Below are 22,067 nucleotides of genomic sequence, written 5' to 3'. Positions count from 1 at the left end.
TTTACTGGATGTGTTTGTTATTTACTGGATGTGTTTGTTATTTACTCGATGTGTTTATTATTTACTTGATGTGTTTGTTATTTACTTGATGTGTTTGTTATTTACTTGATGTGTTTATTATTTATTTGATGTGTTTGTTATTTACTTGATGTGTTTGTTATTTACTGAATATGTTTGTTATTTACTCGATGTGTTTATTATTTACTTGATGTGTTTGTTATTTACTTGATGTGTTTGTTATTTACTTGATGTGTTTGTTATTTACTTGATGTGTTTGTTATTTACTTGATTTGTTTGTTATTTACTTGATGTGTTTATTATTTACTTGATGTGTTTGTTATTTACTTGATGTGTTTGTTATTTACTTGATGTGTTTATTATTTACTTGATGTGTTTGTTATTTACTTGATGTGTTTGTTATTTACTCGATGTGTTTATTATTTACTTGATGTGTTTGTTATTTACTTGATGTGTTTGTTATTTACTCGATGTGTTTGTTATTTACTCGATGTGTTTATTATTTACTTGATGTGTTTGTTATTTACTCGATGTGTTTGTTATTTACTTGATGTGTTTGTTATTTACTTGATGTGTTTGTTATTTACTTGATGTGTTTGTTATTTACTTGATGTGTTTGTTATTTACTTGATGTGTTTGTTATTTACTCGATGTGTTTGTTATTTACTTGATGTGTTTGTTATTTACTTGATGTGTTTGTTATTTACTCGATGTGTTTGTTATTTACTTGATGTGTTTGTTATTTACTTGATGTGTTTGTTATTTGTTATTCTTCGCGACAGCAGGTTGATGCCAGAAGACCAAATGGTCTGAGCAGAGTCAGTCCACTTTGATGCGGCACGTCACACCGCTGGAGTCCAGCCACCGAAGTCTGCTGGCTTAACTTCACGGGATCAGCTTGTGATGCACGTTCGTAGACAACTCGTTGGCCACTGGTTCCCGCATTGCCTTCAGTGGGATACGCACACTCGTCTGTTGTTGTAGTGGGATATACGGTTCTATAAGTGTGTTCGTGATCTTAAAGAACAAGTGTGTTGTGTGTTAACTTCTGTGTGTATGTTCATTGGAAGAGAAGTAGCCAGGAATACTTACATTGAACGTTCTGGCTTGAACGTGTAGACTTGATTTCAATAAGGACTCTTAGTAAGTGGACACTTCAATACAGGGACAATAGCAGCTAGAGAGTTTGAATATATATATTTATATATTAAATACAGACATGTTTGAATAGAAAAAATCACCCTGGTATACAGATAGATAGATAGATAGATAGATAGATAGATAGATAGATAGATAGATAGATAGATAGATAGATAGATAGATAGATAGATGGATGGATGGATGGATGGATGGATGGATGGATGGATGGATGGATGATGGATGGATGGATGGATGGATGGATAGATAGATAGATTGATTGATTGATTAATTGATTAATTGATTGATATATAGATTGACAGATAGAATGATAGATAGGTTGGTTTGTTGGTGGATTGATTGATTGATGTGTAATTTAATTGGTCCTCCTCAGCATCAGTCAGTATGGCTTTGAGCTTTACTATTAAGCGTTAAATCGTATAGTCTAGTCAACTAAAACATCAAAATTGGCCACATGTGGAAACAAACAAAAAATATCGACGTTGTGACTTGATGTATTTCGCTTCTCGTTTATCTTTAATTGTCTTAAAATGTCTGGAACAGATGAGGTATCACCACAAATACAAATCTAGGGATCTATCGAGCTGTCATCCTTCCTACATTGCTCTATGCCTCAGAAACATGGACAGTGTACAGAAAACATGCAAAGAAACTGAACCACTTTCACATGACATGTCTGAGAAAAATACTGAATGTCAAATGGCAAGACAAAATACCAGGTACTGAAGTCCTTCGATGAGCGGGTCTGCAAAGCATCCACACAATCCTGATGCAGTCCCAGCTGCGGAATGGAAGACCGCCGCATCCCCAAACAACTCTTGTTTACCCAACTAAGCGCTCGCAAGGCGGTCAAAGAAAACCCTTCAGGGACACCCTCAAGGCTTCTCTGAAGGCATTCAGCATAGACCCAGCAACATGGGAGACAGAGGCACATGACAGAGCATCATAGCGTCGCGCTTTGAAAACTCTCACACAGGTTGCTGAGGAATAGAGAACAACGCTGGCAGAAGAAAAACGCCAGAGAAGAAAAGCAAGGCCCACGACACTAGCTCCAGCTGGAATAACCTGCCCAGTGTACAGCCGAACAATCCGGGCTCACATAGGTCTCACCAGTACGATGAGGAGGCACCAAACCCCAGTGCAAAGCCCTCAGCCCCCTGGATGACAAAGTGGTCATCATCGAACCACGATGGACGAACTATATATCTTTAACGCCCAGTAGCTAATTGAGTTTAGAGGATGTGCAGATTGTGTTTTCTACAAAACAAAATGCTTTTCATGCAATTTATTCATGTTTATTCTGCCCAACAAAAGCACTGAATTAAAAAAAAACAACACATGCAACAACGAGAGATAATTATATATTTCACATTAGTTTTGTAAAGTTATACTTCGATCTTTGTCACGTCACACGAAAATGAGCACACAATAATCCTAATGTTTCGACAAAATTCTAGATCTAGATTAGAATTAGAAAAGAAATGTATTAATATCAACATTATTGATTCAGTTTTTGTAAAACTTTTTTCTCACAGGGTAAATAAAAGTATGATTCAACAGATACTTGTTTTACTGGCTTTCTACGGTAAGATCTACTGCATTCCTTTCAGACGTGCTTCATTGGGTTGTAGCCTAAGTATGTTAGTGTTAAACAGTGTTCATACATTATGTACAAACAATATGTACAAACAATGTGTACAAACAATGTGTACAAACAATGTGTTCAAACTAGTATACTCATTAGTACGACGCATCAAGTGATACAAAATCTCTACGTTATAGGCCGTGCACCTAGTAACAAAGTGTTTCCTAAGAGACTGAAAAAACATCGCGTTAGTATTCTAAAGAAGTGTTATTGTGTGGCATCACTGTTACGCTCTGTTACGCCAACCACCTTTCAGCTCACTAATAAAAAAATTGCCTTTGGCATATTTTCGTCCCCCATACGGGATAAGTGCCCTGCTCACACTGGCGGATCCAGGGGGGGGGGGGCGGTAGGGGCGATCACACACCCCCCCCACTCGGCCGACCCCCCCCCCCCGAAGGGGGGGAGCGGACGAATTTTAGTATAGAATTCACACAATTTGTATACGAATTTATTACTTATGTTAATAATATATACTAATTATTTATATTTCAACCTATTTTTAGATTATTTCGCCCCCCCCTTCTAGTATTTTGGCCGATTTGGTAGGGTCGGAAGGGGGCGATGGCATCAATCTGGCCCCCCCCCCCAACCATAAACTTTCGAGTGGGGGGGCGGTCATATTTATTTGTAGAAATCACAACTTGCTAACAGAATCAATGAAATATCTACATGATTAAAACTTGTTATTGGTATTTTAACCGGTCTTTATATTATGTAGTTCACCTGTTGACCGATTGGAAGGGGAGGAGCGAATACCTCTACTGCCCTTCCCATCTAAACCCTTTGTGTGTGGGGGGTGGCGGTGCTGTTGTTATGGAGAAATCATAGTATGTGAACAAAATTAGTCGAATATCTATATAATATAAACAGGTGGAAGTGCGATACATGCAATCACCTTCCCCCCATCGGACAAACCAATACTTTTTCTTTTTGTATTATAGTAAGAAATTACATAATTTAAAAAATCTGTCACTAATATAATTTATATATGCTATAAAGTAAATTCTTATATCGAGTCGACCAACCCCTATTCTTTAATGCAAAATGTAATCATTAGCAGAATTTATATTACCGCCCTTCCCCTTTCCAGACAGAGTTTATGAAATTTCACATGAATTTATCATAACTATTTTAAGAAAGACTTTGCTTTGGAAAAGTTATAATTCAAACGAAATTTTTCAATATAACAGTCACGGTTGAGATGAGTTCAAAAGCCAGATAATCCTTTCCTAGTCGACTTTTTCCAACCTTTACTCTATCTCATATTTTTCTTTAAATAAATTTAGGACTATAACTCACAATTTATGCTTGAATTTTATTGAATATTATTAATCGAATTTTTTTTTCGGCGGCGATCCTCAAAGCCTTAATCTAAATATGTGGGGTATCTTATCTTTTCAAAGAACAAATCGGTTGTATTTGCAATGTATTAAAGGACTGTAAATTCATATTAGAATATATTTCCACATTATTCAAAAGGTCCTTTATAATAGAATAAATAATGAGCTGTAGGTCAGGAGAATGCGTTACTGCAGTGAAGAGTGTCAGAAAACGCTTTTAGCGTCGAGGCTTCACTGATGAATAATAAGCTGTAGATGTCAGGAGAATGCGTTTCTGCAGTAAAGAATGCAAGTAAACGCTTTTGGGTTCGGGGCGAACTGATAAATAATGAGCTGTAGATGTCAGGAGAATGCGTTTCTGCAGTGAAAAATGCAGGAAAACGCTTTTGGCGTAGGGGCTTCGCCCCGAACCCCACTAATATGTAATGAGCTGTAGATGTCAGGAGGATGCGTTTCTGCAGTGAAAAATGCAAGAAAACGCTTTTGCGTGTCGGGGCTCCACTGAGGAAGCTTACAGCGCTCTCCCAGACCCCCAAGCTTGCAAGAGAAAGGCCTCCACATGACTGTTTTTTTTTTCTGTTTTTTTTTCGCCGAAGATTGAGAAACAGTCTTATTTTATTCTCATATATCGAATATATATATATATATATATATATATATATATATATATATATATATATATATATATATATATATATATATATATATATATATATATGCTGTACGCACGTTTATGCATAGGGTTAGGGTTTACTGGGCGTTAGGGTTAGGGTTTGGAAAAAAATCGCCCCCCCCCACTCCAAAGTTCTGGATCCGCCAGTGCGGCTGCTCAGCGACTACAAGAAGTTCATACCATTTCGCAAGAGTATCGCTGTTTGTAGTGCGGTCTTGACTCCGTATGTCCATGTGCAAATATATTTGGTGAAGGCGTTCTAGAAATATTATTTGCTTTCCATAAAGTACTCATGTCTCCACAAAGAGGGCTAGAGAACCACTGCTTTGGATTTTGTAGGCAGGCGAGCAATTTATTTCGCCACACTCTCGCTTGGAGTCGTCCAAAAGCAGGACTATCCCTGATCACCTATCAACCTCCTAGCAATGCATCATTTGATACTATGCTTCCCAGATATTTGAAGTTGTCTACCACTTTAAGGGATGTCTATGCGCGGTGATCTTTGGGCTGAGTGGGTTTTATTGGGTGACTTTTGGAACATGACTTCCGTTTTACCGAGTTTTATAGGTAAACCAAAAGAGGCGGCAGCGTAATGAAAATTCGTTGACCGCGATCTGGATATCATCAGGGCCGGCCTTAGGCCACTGCAACCTATGCGGCCGCAGTGGGCCCCAAACTTTCATAAGCCCCGCGCTAATTCTAGATGTAAATTATTAAATTAAACCTTTAAAACTTATAATTGGGTTTCCCGTGGTCTCCTTGTTTTCAAGAAACTCCTGGCAATCTCCTGAAATTATTAAAATCTCCTGAAAACTTATAAAAAATGTCCTTTTAAATAGACAAAATTGTCTTTTTGGAGTGTTAATCAATATGTTTAACGCCAATCCTACACGCGATAAAAAAAAAACAGGCATTGTCAGCTTTCATTTAATAAAAATGTAATGCAAAGACGAATTTATTTTCTAATACAAAATCTTTATTTTCACTTATTATCCTTATCCCTACTGTTACGGTCGTAGCGCAGCACGGTGTGCATGAATAATGGTGCGAATTTGTGTATTGAATGGAAGTGATGTTTAAAAGGGGAAGCCGGGAGAAATGGACAGGAAGAGAAATGAAATGTTCGTATTTACATAACTTGTTGTAATATTTAAGTATTTATAGAGTAATAACCTGAGAGTGTATTATTATTTCGAAGAGTCTTGTGTCGTAACACCTACCCTGACGCGCAATCCATTTCACATAGGGCCCAGCAAATGGTATCATGAGTATCATGTTCAGTGTGTGCAAGTAAGGAGTAGATAAGCTGTGTTATGACCATTTCCTTTGTTTTAGTACGGGACAGTAGACTTCGAAGCTTTAACTCATTGCATTATTTCACCAGCAAAATAATAACAAAGTAAAAGCTACCTACGGGTCTACGCAATTAAAGTGTAAATAATTTATAAAGCCTTTAAAACACATTAACTAATCATAAATCGACAAATTTAATTTCATTATTTTTCTTTCATAGTTTAATAATAGATCAATCTACAATAAGATGGTGCGCAAATGTTTAATGAGGCCAATCGAATCATTAAAACTTTTTCTTGTTTGCTAAAAAATGTCTTAGTGTACTGCTGTGAGCATAGTGACGTAAGCGGTGTCAAGTTTTTTTTCCTTTGACGTCATACAGAAAATTTTCATTCATAAAACATTCTAGCCAAAATTAATTTTTCGATAATGAGACATTTTAAAACCGATATAACGGTCGACCTCGAGTTTTCCCGATGTGGCCAATGGAGAATTTGTTCTCATTATTATACACATACCTTCAAATTTTAAAGAAAATCGTTAGAGCCGTTTTCGAAATAAAGTTTTTTAAGTTGAACCCCTCATCTTCTATAAAACAAAACAAAAAAATTAATAACGCAAACGACAATTCCAAGAGTATAGCTAAGGAAGATTTTGATTTTAAAACCCCCTCCGAAATTAACGATAAAACCCCCTCTTCAATATACGACTATCATTTTCCAGTCAAAAGATTCTATGAGCTTAGTCAAGAGGGGTTTTATGTTTTAACCCCCCCCCCCCAGCGGGTTTGCAGCAAATCACCACCTCTTTCATATAAAAAGAGCAAATTACACGCACAAAATTCTATGAGCGTAGCCAAAGGGGATTTCAGTTTACCCCCCCCCCCTTTTTTTTCAGCGGCGTTTGCAGCTCAAAAATAACTCTTTAATATAAAAAAAAGCAAATTTCGCAGTCAAAATTCTATGAGCGTAGCCAATGAGGTTTTGAGTTTAAACCCCCCTTCAGTGGCGTTTGAAGCCAAAAATACCTCTTCAATATATATATATATATATATATATATATATATATATATAAAGCAAAGCACACACTCAAAATGTAATGAGCATACATAAAGGCGGTTTTGAGTTCCCCCCCCCCTCCTTCTTTTTCAGCCTGGTTTGGTGCTAAAAAAAATCCTTTTAAATATAAAAACAGTACAAAAATTCTATATTCTAATTCTACACAGTAAAAATTCTATGAGCCCTAGCCAAGCCAAGGGGGGTTTTGAAATACCCCCTCCAGAGGGCTTTTTAAAAGTCTAACACCCTCCAGGAGGTTTTGAGTTTAAAATCCCCCTACAGTGAGTTTTAAGGTTGAAAACCTACATCTTCAACCATGGGCGTAGCCAGGATTTTTTTTCGGGAAGGGTTTTGGGGGGGGGGGGGATTCCCCCCCTACCTACCCCCCCCCCCCGGCGAAAAAAAATTATATATATGTGTGTGTGTGTGTGTGTGTACATAATTAATCTTTATTACATTCTGACCTTTTCGGAAGACGTTTATTGTTTATTGTAGACTCCCCGCCCTTGCTAGCAGAAACACCTCCGGGTGAGTGGAAAAAGGGCTTGCTAATTAAAATACCAAAGAGTGGAGATCTATCACAATGTGAGAAATGGCGAGGCATCACTTTGCTGTCAGTACCAAGCAAGATTTTTACAGAATCCTACTAAACAGAATAAAGGGAGCATGTGATGAACACCTAAGGGAAGAACAGGCCGAATTCAGAAAAGGGAGATCTTGTGCTGACCAAGTAGCTACACTCAGGATAATTGTAGAACAATGTGTCGAATGGCAATCTCCTCTCTATGCAACTTTTGTTGACTTTGAAAAAGCTTTTGATAGTGTCGACAGAGAATCTATCTGGACTGTAATGAGACATTATGGGATCCCCAATAAAATAATAACCATAATCAAGAACCTTTATGATGGTTTCACCTGCCAAGTAACCCACTGTGGCAAGCTGTCAGAGGAATTTCCAGTCACAACAGGAGTCAAACAGGGATGTCTTCTTTCACCACTCCTGTTCCTTCTAGTACTGGATTGGGTCACAAAAGAAGCCTACTCTAACGCAGGGAAAGGAATCCAATGGACTCTCACACAAAAGCTGGAAGATCTGGAATTCGCTGATGACATAGCCCTATTATCACACAGACTACAGGATATGCAAGAAAAGGTCACAGCTTTAAGCGAAGTAGGAAAAAGAGTAGGCCTCAAAATAAACCACCAAAAAACTAAAGTACTTAAAGTAAACAATAAACAAAGTGGAGACAGTATTGGATTCTCAGACAATAGACCAAGTAGAAAATTGTATATACCTTGGGAGTGTAGTCAGTATATCAGGTGGAACAGATGAAGACATTAAACGCCGTATAAATCTAGCACGTCAGACATTTACACAGCTAAAACCAACCTGGAAATCTCCTTACATCTCAAACAAGACTAAACTAAGAATCTTTAACTCTAATGTCAAGGATGTCCTACTGTATGGTTCTGAAACATGGAGAACAACTGAAGCCACAACAAAAAAAATACAGACCTTCATCAACAGATGCCTGAGAAATATCCTAAAAATACACTGGTATGACAAAGTAGAAAACACCAAACTGTGGGAGATGAGTGGACAGAAAAATATAGAAGTGCAGATCTTAGAGAGGAAGTGGAGATGGATTGGTCACACCCTTAGAAAAGATACCAGCAACAGAGCTAGGCAGGCCATAGAGTGGAACCCCCAGGGAACAAGACGCAGAGGAAGACCAAAAAGAACATGGCGACGCAGTGTACTTGAAGAAGCAGAGAAGACCGGGAAGAGCTGGGACACCATCAAAAAGCTAGCAAGAGACCGTGGAGAGTGGCGTGTTTATGTCGAGGCCCTATGTTCCATGAGGAACTCAAAGGAATGATGATGATGATGATGATGTGTGTGTGTGTGTGTACATAATTAATCTTTATTACATTCTGACCTTTTCGGAAGACGTTTATTGTTTATTGTAGACTCCCCGCCCTTGCTAGCAAGGGGGTTTGGGGGAGTTCGCAGCGCTCCTCCAGCGCCGAGCACTATTTCTGGTATTGAAAGCCAACAAAATGGATATTATGAGGTATCTACACTGCATTATCTTGCTATTAAAAAGTTTTATTTCAAAAACCTAATGTGCTATTCTTACTGACTTAGACCCTCTCGCGCCGTTGGGCGCATTTTCCGGCAAGCTGTTTCCGCAACTCTTATTTTGCGTAATTCATTTTGTCGGAAAACATGTCCCGCAAAACCTCATGCGACGCTCTGTCACAACCTTACTAAGGATTCGACTCCCAGTTCGGCATATGATTTCTTTGATTTAGACCCGATCTCTATGACTGACTCCTAAAATCTGTCTTAGCCATCTTTGTTGAGACACATTTAATGATTTTCAATTTCGGTAGAAGACTATTCACACTAAATTAATGGAGCCCAAGCCACTGGTAGAAATTTGTAACCTTTCTTGACTACGCTCTTGGAATTACATGCCTGTATTTCGCTTTAGATTTTATATCGAAAAGGAAAGTTTTTTCGTCAAATCATCTGTTGAGGGGTTTTAAACTAAAAAATCTCTGGAGTTTTTTATTTTTTTTTTAATTCAAAACCCCATTTAGCTACGATCATAGCATTTGGTGACTGTAGTTTGCTTTAAAATAATATTGAAAAGAGAGGTTTTCAACTCTAAACGCTCTGTAGGGGAATTTTAAACTCAAAACCATCTGGAGGGGTTTTAAACTTTAAAGAAAAAGCCATCTGGAGGAGGGGGATTTAAACTCAAAACCCATTTGGCTACGCTCATAGATTTTATAGTGTGTAATTTGCTTTTTTTTTATATTGAAGAGGTACTTTTTAGCTTCAAACCCCAACTGGAAGGGGGAGGGGGGTTAAACTCAAAACCCCTTTGGCTACGCTCATAGAATTTTAAGTATGTAATTTGCTTATTTTATATTGAAGATGGGGTTATCGTAAATTTTGGATGGGGTTTTTAAATCAAAATCTTCCTCAACTGTGCTGTTGGAATTTGGGGATTGTTGTTTGCATTTTTTTGTTTTGTTTTATAGAAGAGGGGGATTTAACTGCAAAAACCTCTGGTAGGGGGTTTAAAATTCAAAACCCCCTGATAGTGGTTTTTAAAATCTCAAAACCCCCTGGTAGAGGGTTTTTAACTCAAAACTGCCTCGGCTGTGCTGTGGTAAGTGATGATTTAGTATTAAAATCTCACCTAAAATAAACAAAATGAAAGCAAAAATCAGTCACTTAATTCCGGGATTTCATTTCGGGGGGGGGGGGGGGGGGTTTGAACCCCCAAGAACCCCCCCCCTGGCTACGCCCATGTCTTCAACATTATTCTAAAGCAAACTACAGTCACTAAATTCTATGAGCGTAGCTAAGGGGGTTTTGAATTTGTTAATAAAAATTCCAGATAATTTTTTTAGTTTAAACCCCTCAACAGATGATTTCGATGATAAAACTTCCCCTTTGGATATAAAATCTAAAGCAAACTACAGTCACCTAATTCCAAGAGCGTGGTCAAGAGAGTTTACAAATTTCTACCAGTGGCTGGACTCCATTAATAAAGTGCCGTGAAAAGTTATCTGCCGGAATTGAAAAAGACTAAATGTGGCTCAACAAAGATGGCTAAGACGGATTTTAGGATTCAGTTATAGAGATAGGGTCTCAATCAAGGAAATCCTGTGCCGAACTGGGAGTCGACCCTTTAGTAAGGCAATTTAATAATAAAACACATTTATTTTACACTATTTACAATTACCATAACTTTTTTCTATGTTTGACTTCATCTCATCATCTCTGCCTGTGGTCCCTTCTGGGGCATAGGCCACAAACCAGCTTCCTCCAGACATCTCGGGTCTGGGCGAGTCTCTCCAGCTGTCCCCACTTCTTGCCCATCTGCTTGGCATCTGCTTCCAAATCGCGGCGCCATGTGTTCCTCGGCTGTCCCGTCTTCCTCGTTCCTTGGGGTTTCCAGGTTAGGGCTTGCCTTGTTATGTTAAATGCAGGCTTGCAAAGGGTATGACCTATCCATTTCCAGCGTCTCTGAAGGATATCTACTTCAATGGGCTGCTGTTTTATTCTTTGCCGCAGTTCCTCATTCGAGATCTTGTCAGGCCAGCGGATCATAAGAATCTTCCTCAGGCAAGTATTGATGAATACCTGGATTTTTTTCATGGTGGTGATGGTGGTTCTCCGGGTCTCTGCTCCATAAAGCAGTATCGGCTTAACAAAGGTGTTAAAGAGCCTGATCTTGGTGGTGGTGCTTATTTCCCTAGATCCTCAGGTGTTCTTCAGCTGATGGAAGGCTGCTCGAGCTGTACCAATGCGGGTTCTGACATCTGCTTCTGTTCCTCCATGGTGGTCAATGATACTGCCGAGATAGATGAAGCTTTCCACCTCTTCCAGCGCCTCAACTTCGACTGCAATGGATGTATTGTTGGATGCCTTTATCTTGAACACCTTTGCTCTTCCCCCTGTTTATGGTAAGACCAATTCTAACTGAATTGTCTGCAACAACTTTTATCTTTTCCTGCTTCTGCTGCTGTGTGTGAGAAAGTAGAGCCAAGTCATCTGCAAAGTCAAGGTCATCTAGCTGTTTCCACAGTGTCCATTGTATACCATTCCGCTTCTGGTCTGTTGCTGTCTTCAAGACCCAATCTATGGCTAGTAGAAACAAGAAGGGAGAGAGTAAACAGTCTTGTCTCACTCCTGTTTGGACTTTAAATGGGTCTGTCAGTTGTCTGCCATGCACTATTCTGCAAGTCATACCCTCTTGATGATATTAGTAATTTTTTCAGGCACTCCATAGTGTCTCAAAAGTCTCCAGAGGGTCTGTCTGTCTGTCTGTCCACACTGTCAAACGTAGAGAGGGGAGTTCCATTCCATGGACTGTTCCAAAATTATGCGTAGTGTTGTTATCTGATCTGTGCGTGATCTCTCCTTTTGAAAGCCGGCTTGTTAGTCACGGAGATGTGGATCTACAGCATCTTTTATTCGCGGTTAAATACTTTTCGTGGAATGGACAGTAGTGTTATCCCTCGATAGTTGGAGCAAGTACTAAGATCGCCGTTCTTTAGGAGTTTGATGAGGTAGCCCTCCTTCCACTTTGGTGGCACTTCTTCTTTTTCCCATATCTTGCAGAAGAGAGGGTAGAGTAACTTCACACTGGTATCAATGTCTGCCTTTAGTGCTTCAACTGGGATGCTGTCAGGTCCTGCAGATTTGTCATTCTTCAATTGCTTGATTGCCCTGCGAATCTCTTACTTGGTGGGTGCACTGCATTTGATAGGTAGGTCTCTTGCAGCTGGCTGTATCTCTGGTGGGTTTTCAGGATTAGGTCTGTTAAGAAGCTGGAAATGCTCAATTCATCTCTTCTTTTGTCCTTTACTGGTCTCTCTGACATGGCAATTTTTCCTGATAACTCTTTAATGACTGAGTACAGGTCTTTGGTACTGTTCTGAAGGGCTGCTTCATCTGCCAGTGCTTTAATGTAGTTTAGCCTGTCTGTTCTGATGCTACGCTTGACATTCCTATTTCAGCATATTCTTTTTGTGCTTTACCTTTAGCTGCTCTTGTTTTACTGTTGTTCACGCCTGCTTTCTTCTCTCTTCTTTCCTTGATCTTCTGAAGAGTTTCTGATGAGATTCATTCCTTGTGGGTGTATGACTTGGGACCCAGTACTTCTTGGCATGTGGAGGTGACTGTTTCTTTAACTTTCTACCATGTCTGTTCTACTGTCTCCTCTTCTAGGAGCTCTTCTAGGAGCTGGAACTTGTTTGATAAGGTGACTTTGAACTCTTCTTGTTTTGTGCAGTCTTTCAGCGCATTAGTATTGTAGTGTTGGCGTTGGCTGGGCCCACTTGTCCAAGTCTTCTTCAGCTTCAGTTTCACTCGAGCGCACAGAAGAAGATGATCTGAAGAAACATCTGCTCCTCGTCTGACACATACATCCTGAAGAGATCGACGGAACTTCTTCACAAACATGATCTATTTGGTTCTCTATTGATAGTTCAGGTGATATGGTCTATTTGTTTCTCTGTTGATAGGTCTGGTGATATGGTCTATTTGGTTCTCTGTTGATAGGTCAGGTGGCATGTTCTATTTGGTTCTCTGATAGGTCTGGTGACATGCTCTATTTAGTTCTCTGTTGATAGGTCTGGTGATATCCATGTTCCTTGTGTATTCGTTTGTATGGGGAGACAGTTCCTCCAATCATTAAGTTACTCGTGGCACAGATATCTGCAAATCTCTCTCCATTTTCATTCATTTCACCTAGTCCATGTTTTCCCATAATCTCTGTTGTCATTGCCAACCTTAGCATTGAAATAGCCCATTATGACGAGGATGTTTTTTTTTTGGTCTGTCATGTAGGATGGTAGTCAGCCTGTTGTAAAAACTTGTCCTCCTCTTCACAGTCGTTTGTTGGGGCGTAGCATTGGACAATGTCTAAGATAATCCTCTTCTGCACTATGTGGAATGTGGCTGTTATTATCCGTGGTCCATGCGCTTCCCATACGATAAGTGCACTCTGAGCCTGCTTAGACAGCAACAGGGCTAATCCCTGGGTGTGTGTAGCGACTTGCTCATGTCCTGAGTATAAAAGTAGCTCACCCGAAGTCAGTCTTTTCTGCCAGAAACCAGTCCATCTTGGCTCATTGAGTCCTAGGATGGTGAGCTTGTACCTTTCATCTCAGCTGCCATTTGCGCTGTCTTCCCAGTCTCATACATGGTCCGAACGTTCGGTGTACCAATAGTGGTGGTGGTCCTTTTAGAGATGATGGTCTTCGGCCTGTCAGCTTCCAGATGACTCTGGCTTTCACTGACATGCGTCTTAAACCTTCCAGCTGGAGGTCCATCCTCTCCCAGGTCCGTGACTTCTGTTGATTTGCTGTTTGGTGTTTCTGTAGCTAGTGGTTGTTCTACAGGGTAGGGTATCTAACCCTACGCCCAGCCCTCCTTTCTCAGCCGGGCTTGGGACCGTTGGTGGCTGAGTTATGTGTTCAACTTCTATCAATGAAAATGCATACGTGATAGATCAGATATAGACATTACGATAGCAATTTTATACATTAGCAAATTTAAATTTACCTAAGCCTATGAACGAGAACAAAATTACGCTTGGGGGTCGCTGCTTAGTGGAGATTCGTATTAAGAGGTCGCGGCACTAAAAAGGTTGAGAACCGCTGCTATATAAAGAGCGGAGGTGTCACACTCAAGACGGGTTTAAAAGGGGGTTCAGTACGACGGCAGTACAAGTCCTGGACGAGGCGGAGAGGCCAGTGCAAGAGTTGATACGGCGGTACGGTTGTTAACGGAGAAATATTTGTACAGTCTTGTGTTACGTGCTGCTACAGTATTGGTTGTGATTTATTGGACATTAAACTTTTACATTATTTGGAGCCCTGAGTTGTCAAGTTCTTTAACTTTGTGGTGTCGTGTGTTGCAGTTTGCAGAGAGCCTGGATAGTGAAACTCTTTACAATATATATTAGGGGTGCACCGGATTGTACTTTTTGATATTCGGCCGGAGCCGAATATTGCCGAATTGTAAAATAGGATATTCGGCCGAAGCCGGAGCCAAATGCCTACATGTCTTGAAAATAGCTTGTGTTGTTGAACATTTTGCAAAACTGTTAAATACCATACCTATATTTGTGTTAATTTTCTTTTTCCTTTTATATACCTTATTGTTTTATACTCTGTTACTGATTGATGAATTTAAGCTTAACAGTATTTTTAAACAGCTAGGCCTATTTAACTAATCTGTATAGCATGTGTGTGTGTGTTTATGTACGAGGCCACCAACTGTAAAGGGTGTGTGGGGAAGGGTAAATATAAAATATGTAAGTATATATTTTACTAGTTACTAATGTAAATCTCTCAAAAGTAAAGTGCAATCTAGCTTGTATAGTGGGTGGATGTATGTATTCATGAATTTCAGACCAACAACTGATCATCAAGCTTGTAATTTTAAGTCCAAGGACCTGGTCTGGTTCTAGATTCAAGGGCTTAATACTGATACATCTTCCTTAATTGTTACTGATTTTATTCGTGGTTTAAGTAACTGTTACAAAAGGGAACGATAGTAAGCCTATGGATGTCAGGTGTGTAAAAAGTCGACCTGGCCTGATACACAGTAGTACGCATCGAATGTAAAAAAACAAGATTACAAAGAGAGTTTGTGTTACACAAACTCAGAGGCGGCCCCCATCGAAGTCGGATCCCTGTCGGATCTGCATATTCGCAAATAATATTCAAGAGGTGATTTATGAACACTCGATAAATGGCTCGTAATGATGAAGGCGATTTTTATTCTAGCTAGGCCGTGTGACGTAGTGTTTTTTTTCCTTTGACGTCATATGGAATGAATTCTTTAAATGAAATGCTTAAAGAACGCACTCGGTGCACCAAAGTCTATGAACACTCGATAAATGGCTCGTAATGATGAAGGCGATTTTTATTCTAGCTAGGCCGTGTGACGTAGTGTTTTTTTTCCTTTGACGTCATATGGAATGAATTCTTTAAATGAAATGCTTAAAGAACGCACTCGGTGCACCAAAGTCTATGAACACTCGATAAATGGCTCGTAATGATGAAGGTGATTTTTAGTCTAGCTAGACCGTGTGACGTAGTGTTTTTTTTTTCTCTCTGACGTTATATGGAATTAATTCTTCAAATGAAATGAAAAAATAACTCGGTATAGTAATGTTTATTAAGCCTCGTTATGTGACTCGCGTTTAAAAAAGGAATGATATCTTGATTTAGATCTAATCTAGATTTTTTAAACTAGATCTAGATTTTTATTACAGTATATCTAGATCTGGATTTATATTCTAATTAAAATTATTTTAGAGTCTAGATCTAGAATTTCTAGATCTAGTTTAGACTAAAATAGACTAGATTAAGATGTAGAATTTCAATTTCTAAACTTAAAGTGTAAAAAAAGTGTAGATTTTCATTTCCAAACGTTTTGATCGATATTGCAATGTTTTAATATACTAAAACTAATCTACTATTTTTTATTAAATTTAAATTTAAATTTACGGCAAATGAATCTTTGAAACATTATTACTTTTGACCATCAAAATTAAATCACCTCTTGAGTATTATTTGCGAATATGCAGATCCGACAGGGATCCGACTTCGACGGGGGCCGCCTCTGAGTTTGTGTAACACAAACTCTCTTTGTAATCTTGTTAGGAATAAATTTATTTTTTGGCAATAAATTTTTGGAATTTGTCGAAAAAAAGAAAGTTTTTTTCTATTCGGAAAATATTAAGGAGCCTCCGCTCCTACGTTGCCCCTTAACCTCCAGACCTCCAGATCCGGCCCTGAATATATCTGAATATCTGTTGATCAGGCAATACATAACAACCATTACATATGAGCCATTACATATTACAAGACGTGAACCATTACATATTACAAGACGTGAGTCATTACATATTACAAGACTTGAACCATTACATATTACAAGACGTGAACCATTACATATTACAAGACGTGAACCATTACATATTACAAGACGTGAACCATTACATATTACAAGATGTGAACCATTACATATTACAAGACGTGAACCATTACATATTACAAGATGTGAACCATTACATATTACAAGACGTGAACCATTACATATTACAAGACGTGAACCATTACATATTACAAGACGTGAACCATTACATATTACAAGATGTGAACCATTACATATTACAAGACGTGAGTCATTACATATTACAAGATGTGAACCATTACATATTACAAGACGTGAGGCATTACATATTACAAGACGTGAACCATTACATATTACAAGACGTGAACCATTACATATTACAAGACGTGAACCATAACATATTACAAGACGTGAACCATTACATATTACAAGACTTGAGGCATTACATATTACAAGACGTGAACTATTACATATTACAAGACGTGAGTCATTACATATTACAAGACGTGATCCATTACATATTACAAGGCGTGAGTCATTACATATTACAAGACGTGGACCATTACATATTACAAGACGTTAGTCATTACATATTACAAGACGTGAGTCATTACATATTACAAGAAGTGAGTCATTACATATTACAAGACGTGAGGCATTACATATTACAAGACGTGAGGCATTACATATTACAAGACGTGAGGCATTACATATTACAAGACGTGATCCATTACATATTACAAGACGTGAGTCATTACATATTACAAGACGTGAACCATTACATATTACAAGATGTGAGTCATTACATATTACAAGACGTGAGTCATTACATATTACAAGACGTGAGTCATTACATATTACAAGACGTGAGGCATTACATATTACAAGACGTGAGGCATTACATATTACAAGACGTGAACCATTACATATTACAAGACGTGAACCATTACATATTACAAGACGTGAACCATTACATATTACAAGACGTGAGTCATTACATATTACAAGACGTGAACCATTACATATTACAAGACGTGAACCATTACATATTACAAGACGTGAACCATTACATATTACAAGACGTGAGTCATTACATATTACAAGACGTGAGTCATTACATATTACAAGACGTTAGCTTCCAAATTTACGTTTGATCCTCTCGTCCTCAGTCCAACCACTGACATCAGAGAGGACGTGCACCGAGGTCACATGTCATTTGAACCAGACACTGGTCAGAAATAGCCTCAACCAAGGGGACATAACCAAAGCATGTCAGTAAGTTGATATAAAACTCAAACAGCTCATCCACATCAGCCACTAATTCATATTCACCCACACTCACATTTACCCACACACTCACATTCGGAATCAAAGACAATGCCTTTTTATTATTACAAAGTTTATATCAATTCACTCTGTCCATCTATCTGTCTGTCCATCTACCTGTCTGTCTATCTACCTGTCTGTCTATCTACCTGTCTGTCTATCTATCTGTCTGTCCATCTACCTGTCTGTCTATTTACCTGTCTGTCTATCTACCTGTCTGTCCATCTACCTGTCTGTCCATCTACCTGTCTGTCTATCTACCTGTCTGTCTATCTACCTGTTTGTCTATCTACCTGTCTGTCCATCTACCTGTCTGTCTATCTACCTGTCTGTCTATCTACCTGTCTGTCCATCTACCTGTCTGTCCATCTACATGTCTGTCTATCTACCTGTCTGTCTATCTATCTGTCTATCTACCTGTCTGTCTATCTACCTGTCTGTCCATCTACCTGTCTGTCCATCTACCTGTCTTTCTATCTACCTGTCTGTCTATCTACCTGTCTGTCCATCTACCTGTCTGTCCATCTACCTGTCTGTCCATCTACCTGTCTGTCTATCTACCTGTCTGTCCATCTACCTGTCTGTCCATCTACCTGTCTGTCTATCTACCTGTCTGTCCATCTACCTGTCTGTCTATCTACCTATCTGTCTATCTACCTGTCTGTCTATCTACCTGTCTGTCAGGTAAAAAGTTTGTACACACCAAATCTCGGATCAAGCTGAAATCTAGCAGAATAATTTATTGTACATGACAAAAAGAAGAATCAATTAAAAAAACAAAAACCAATTAATGTCAAGACTCATTTTCATGCTAAATGTACCCAAGTCCTGGACAATACCACAATGACACATACAACGATAAAATAAGATTCAGAATGCCACTTTACCGACATATAACATGTTTAATTACATCATTTTCACTATAATACAGAAAAAATAGTTAGAGTCCACACTTAGACTATATATATCCAAAAAGTCCAACTGTCCTGGACTAGGAACAAAACACACTGCTCTCATGAGTTACATTGTGTTTTACAAAACATCTCACCAAATAAAAACAACCCAAAACAATAACAGTTTTGAAATCAACAACCTGAATTGCCCCCCTTCTCCTCTACAGTAAACAGGAGACCCAGGCTGACCAGAACTCAGTCCTGACAAGCATTAACTATTGGTAATAAATTTTTTTAGTATTGAACAAGGAAAATACATTGCACTTGACTGATGTGGTATAAGTTGAATTAGTCCCATTTATAGTTGTGTAGAGAATAGGTTCATAGCTTCAAAGTTTGAAACTAACAATAGATAGCTAGGAAACCTATTTCTATAAGCACTTGTCTTAGTGGTTAGTATATTGGCTTGAGCTGAGGACGCATGAGTTCCAATTGAAGTCGTACACAGTTTTAGTATAAAATACATTTCTGACGGTAACAGATTCTTTCTTCCCCACTCATTTCCCAACTGGTCCAGACAAGTGATAACATTACAGCGCATCGAGAAATCTCAAAGTATGAATTGTGCTAAACAAAAAAAAATGAGATCAGTGTGACGGACCTCGTGTATGACATGTATAAGTGGCTTGTTTGGTGTCTAGGGGATGATTATTTTTGAATTGCCACACACTGGTCCACCAGAGATAAATCAGGAGCAGACACGCAACGAGATAACCAATGAAGAAAGATACAAATAATGTAAGATTAAAGAATATTTATTTACATTAATATACGAAGTAGAATAAAATAGGGGAGGGGATTTGCATCTCGTTAGCAATATTGTATCATACTAAGCACTTAATTAGAGATTATGTCACTTTTGTCCTCTACACTTAGCTGGTTGTCCTGCGTGTATAGCAGCTGGAGGTCTTGCAGCTGGAGGTGGCGCTCTAGCGGGTAGAGAATCGCCGGTGATTCAGTTCTTGTGGAGCCTGAATCCAAAGTTCTGATATCTGTAGTGGGCACAGTAGGGCGGGTGGCCGGCTACCGTGGGCACAAGGGTACTGCGGGCAGAGCTGATCTGCCGAGGGCAGCGTCGTTAGCAGGATACGTCCAGTGAGTTGCGGAGATCTGGCGGAGCTATGACGTCTCGCTTAGACGCGGGGTCTATAGGGACGTCGTGCCTAATAGGATTGACAAGTGGACTGTCAAATAGGCAGGCAAGCAGAGCCGATAGTACCAAGTAAATAGGTGACACTATGAAGCAGTAGGCAAGTGATCCGATAAATAGGTGAGTAGATCCAAGTAGGCAGGAGATGATACTCAATAACAAATAGGCAAGTGATCCGATAAATAGGCAGACACCTGAGGGAGGCTGGGGATAAATAAAGACAAGTTAGGACATGTCTCTCATGCAACTTATTGATGCCCTCGCCTGAGGTGCATTCGTCAGATTGGTAAAAATGCTTTTGAGTACAACGGGGAGATGATGACAAATGGGATTGGAAAAATAGATGGCTGATAATGGCAATATAAAATGTACATAGTAAAGGAGATGATAATCTCAATGAAACAACAAAGTTGGAAGAGAAAAGGGGGGGGGGGAATGGACGGTGGTCAGCGACCATGACGGTTTGTCTACATATGGCCGTCGGTCATGAACAATGGAGCGCGCTTGAATGGAGAGGGTATCCGTTCAAGGGGCGCAACTCTCGTTAGAGTAAAATGAGTAAAGGGGGAGATAATTCATATATCTTCTCTAAGCGCAGTATTAGTGCGCTGGTAAAATTATCAAGGCGGTCAGTCGAGATAAAGGGAATAAAATAAGAAGTACAAATATATACATGGTTGCATCAACGATCAATAAGCAACGCAGCATTAATAGATTAATGCAATTCATAAATAAATACATAGGACATGTTTATGTTTTCTACTTACGCCAGTGAGAAATACACAATGCACTAATTAAATATAAATGAAATAAGTAAAATACACATGATAATATTAAGTGAGAAATATACACAAAGTAATTAAGATGGAACTTGTGATTAAGTTCGGCTTACCACCAGGTATTCCTGTAAGAGTAAGAATAAATGAAATAGTCCAGATTCGACTGTTCAGCGTGAATGAGAAATGAGAGAGTGTCTGTACCGCCTTATTCTACCTTATAAAGGTCTGGAAGAGGTGGGCGGAAACAGGAAATGCAATAGGCTAAGGATTATCTCTCACGTGGAAGGGTCAAGAGGCGTGGTGACACGAATAATCTCCTTGATCAAAGAGAGACGTGGGTGGAGAAGAAGTGTATTCCATCCAAGGTGGTTTCTAGGTGAAAGTCGAACATCCGGCGCCGAAGACCAAAGTAAGTGACTGTTTGATCTTTTCTCCGGTTAAGGGGAGATAAACGAGAAGTCGTGGACTGGTTGTCGCCAAGGTGGTGGACTAAGTCTAGCGATAAGAGGAAAAGGGTGGGGTTCGTGATAAAATGGGGACAAGAGGGGAAAATAATTGAAATAAAAAATAATAATAATTATTAATGCTGTAATAAAATTGAGTGACTGACAGCAAGCTTTTGACTTGTCACAATCAAAAACCAAAGTAAAAAATGCACTAACCAGATAATTTCTGTACGCTGATGATGCAGATATTTTCGCTGAATCTGCTACTCAGCTTCAGAACCTGGTTGACAGATTATCGACTGCATGCCAGAAGTTTGGCTTAAATAATAGTCAAAGCAAAACCAAATTACTAGTTGAAAATAATTAAATAGTTACTGCACTTGACTTGACCATTAATGGCCAACCACTGGAAATTTGTTGACCATTTCTGCTACGTTGGCTTTATTATTTCCAATGATGTGCTACTGGATAAAGACACCAACAACAGGATGGCCAAGGCAATGGCTGAAGAAAAGAGTGTGGGGCAAGACAATTACAAAGCCTTACCAGACATGTGTGATTAGCTCTCTGCTCTACGGAAGTAAAACATGGTCAGTCTACTGATGACAGGAAAAAAAGCTAAATATATGCTTAAGGCGGATTTTTAAAAAAAATAATGTGGCAAGATAACCAATGTGCTACGACAGGTTGCCAGGTCATCCATGATTTTTATCAGCAGCAGACGCCTTGGCTGGCTTGGTCATGTTGCTAGAATGCCAGTATGTCGAC

At 39.0% G+C, this 22,067-nt stretch overlaps 1 protein-coding gene across 3 annotated transcripts in view; it reads left to right on the top strand.

Annotated features, from left to right (window-relative positions):
- Positions 1-888: 888 nt before the first annotated feature.
- LOC129928788 (uncharacterized) overlaps positions 889-22,067 on the top strand; it is a 44,140-nt gene continuing 22,961 nt past the window's right edge. The window contains exons 1-3 of one of the 3 annotated variants that reach the window (XR_008780248.1): positions 889-1,161; positions 2,712-2,761; positions 17,815-17,916. Coding sequence is in view for 1 of the 3 variants with exons in the window: in XM_056044683.1 (XP_055900658.1) it covers positions 2,725-2,761; positions 17,815-17,920 (143 nt within the window). In the remaining 2 variants the exon portion in view is untranslated. Of the gene's footprint in view, positions 1,162-2,711; positions 2,762-5,851; positions 6,128-17,814; positions 17,921-22,067 lie in introns of those variants that run through there. The other 2 variants (XM_056044683.1, XR_008780249.1) reach the window with 2 other exon arrangements.

Source organism: Biomphalaria glabrata, chromosome 10 (assembly GCF_947242115.1).
Source record: "Biomphalaria glabrata chromosome 10, xgBioGlab47.1, whole genome shotgun sequence".
NCBI classification, from domain to species: Eukaryota; Metazoa; Mollusca; class Gastropoda; family Planorbidae; genus Biomphalaria; species Biomphalaria glabrata.
The sequence above is the reverse complement of the archived record's forward strand: the minus strand, read 5'-3'. Positions and strand labels throughout refer to the sequence as shown.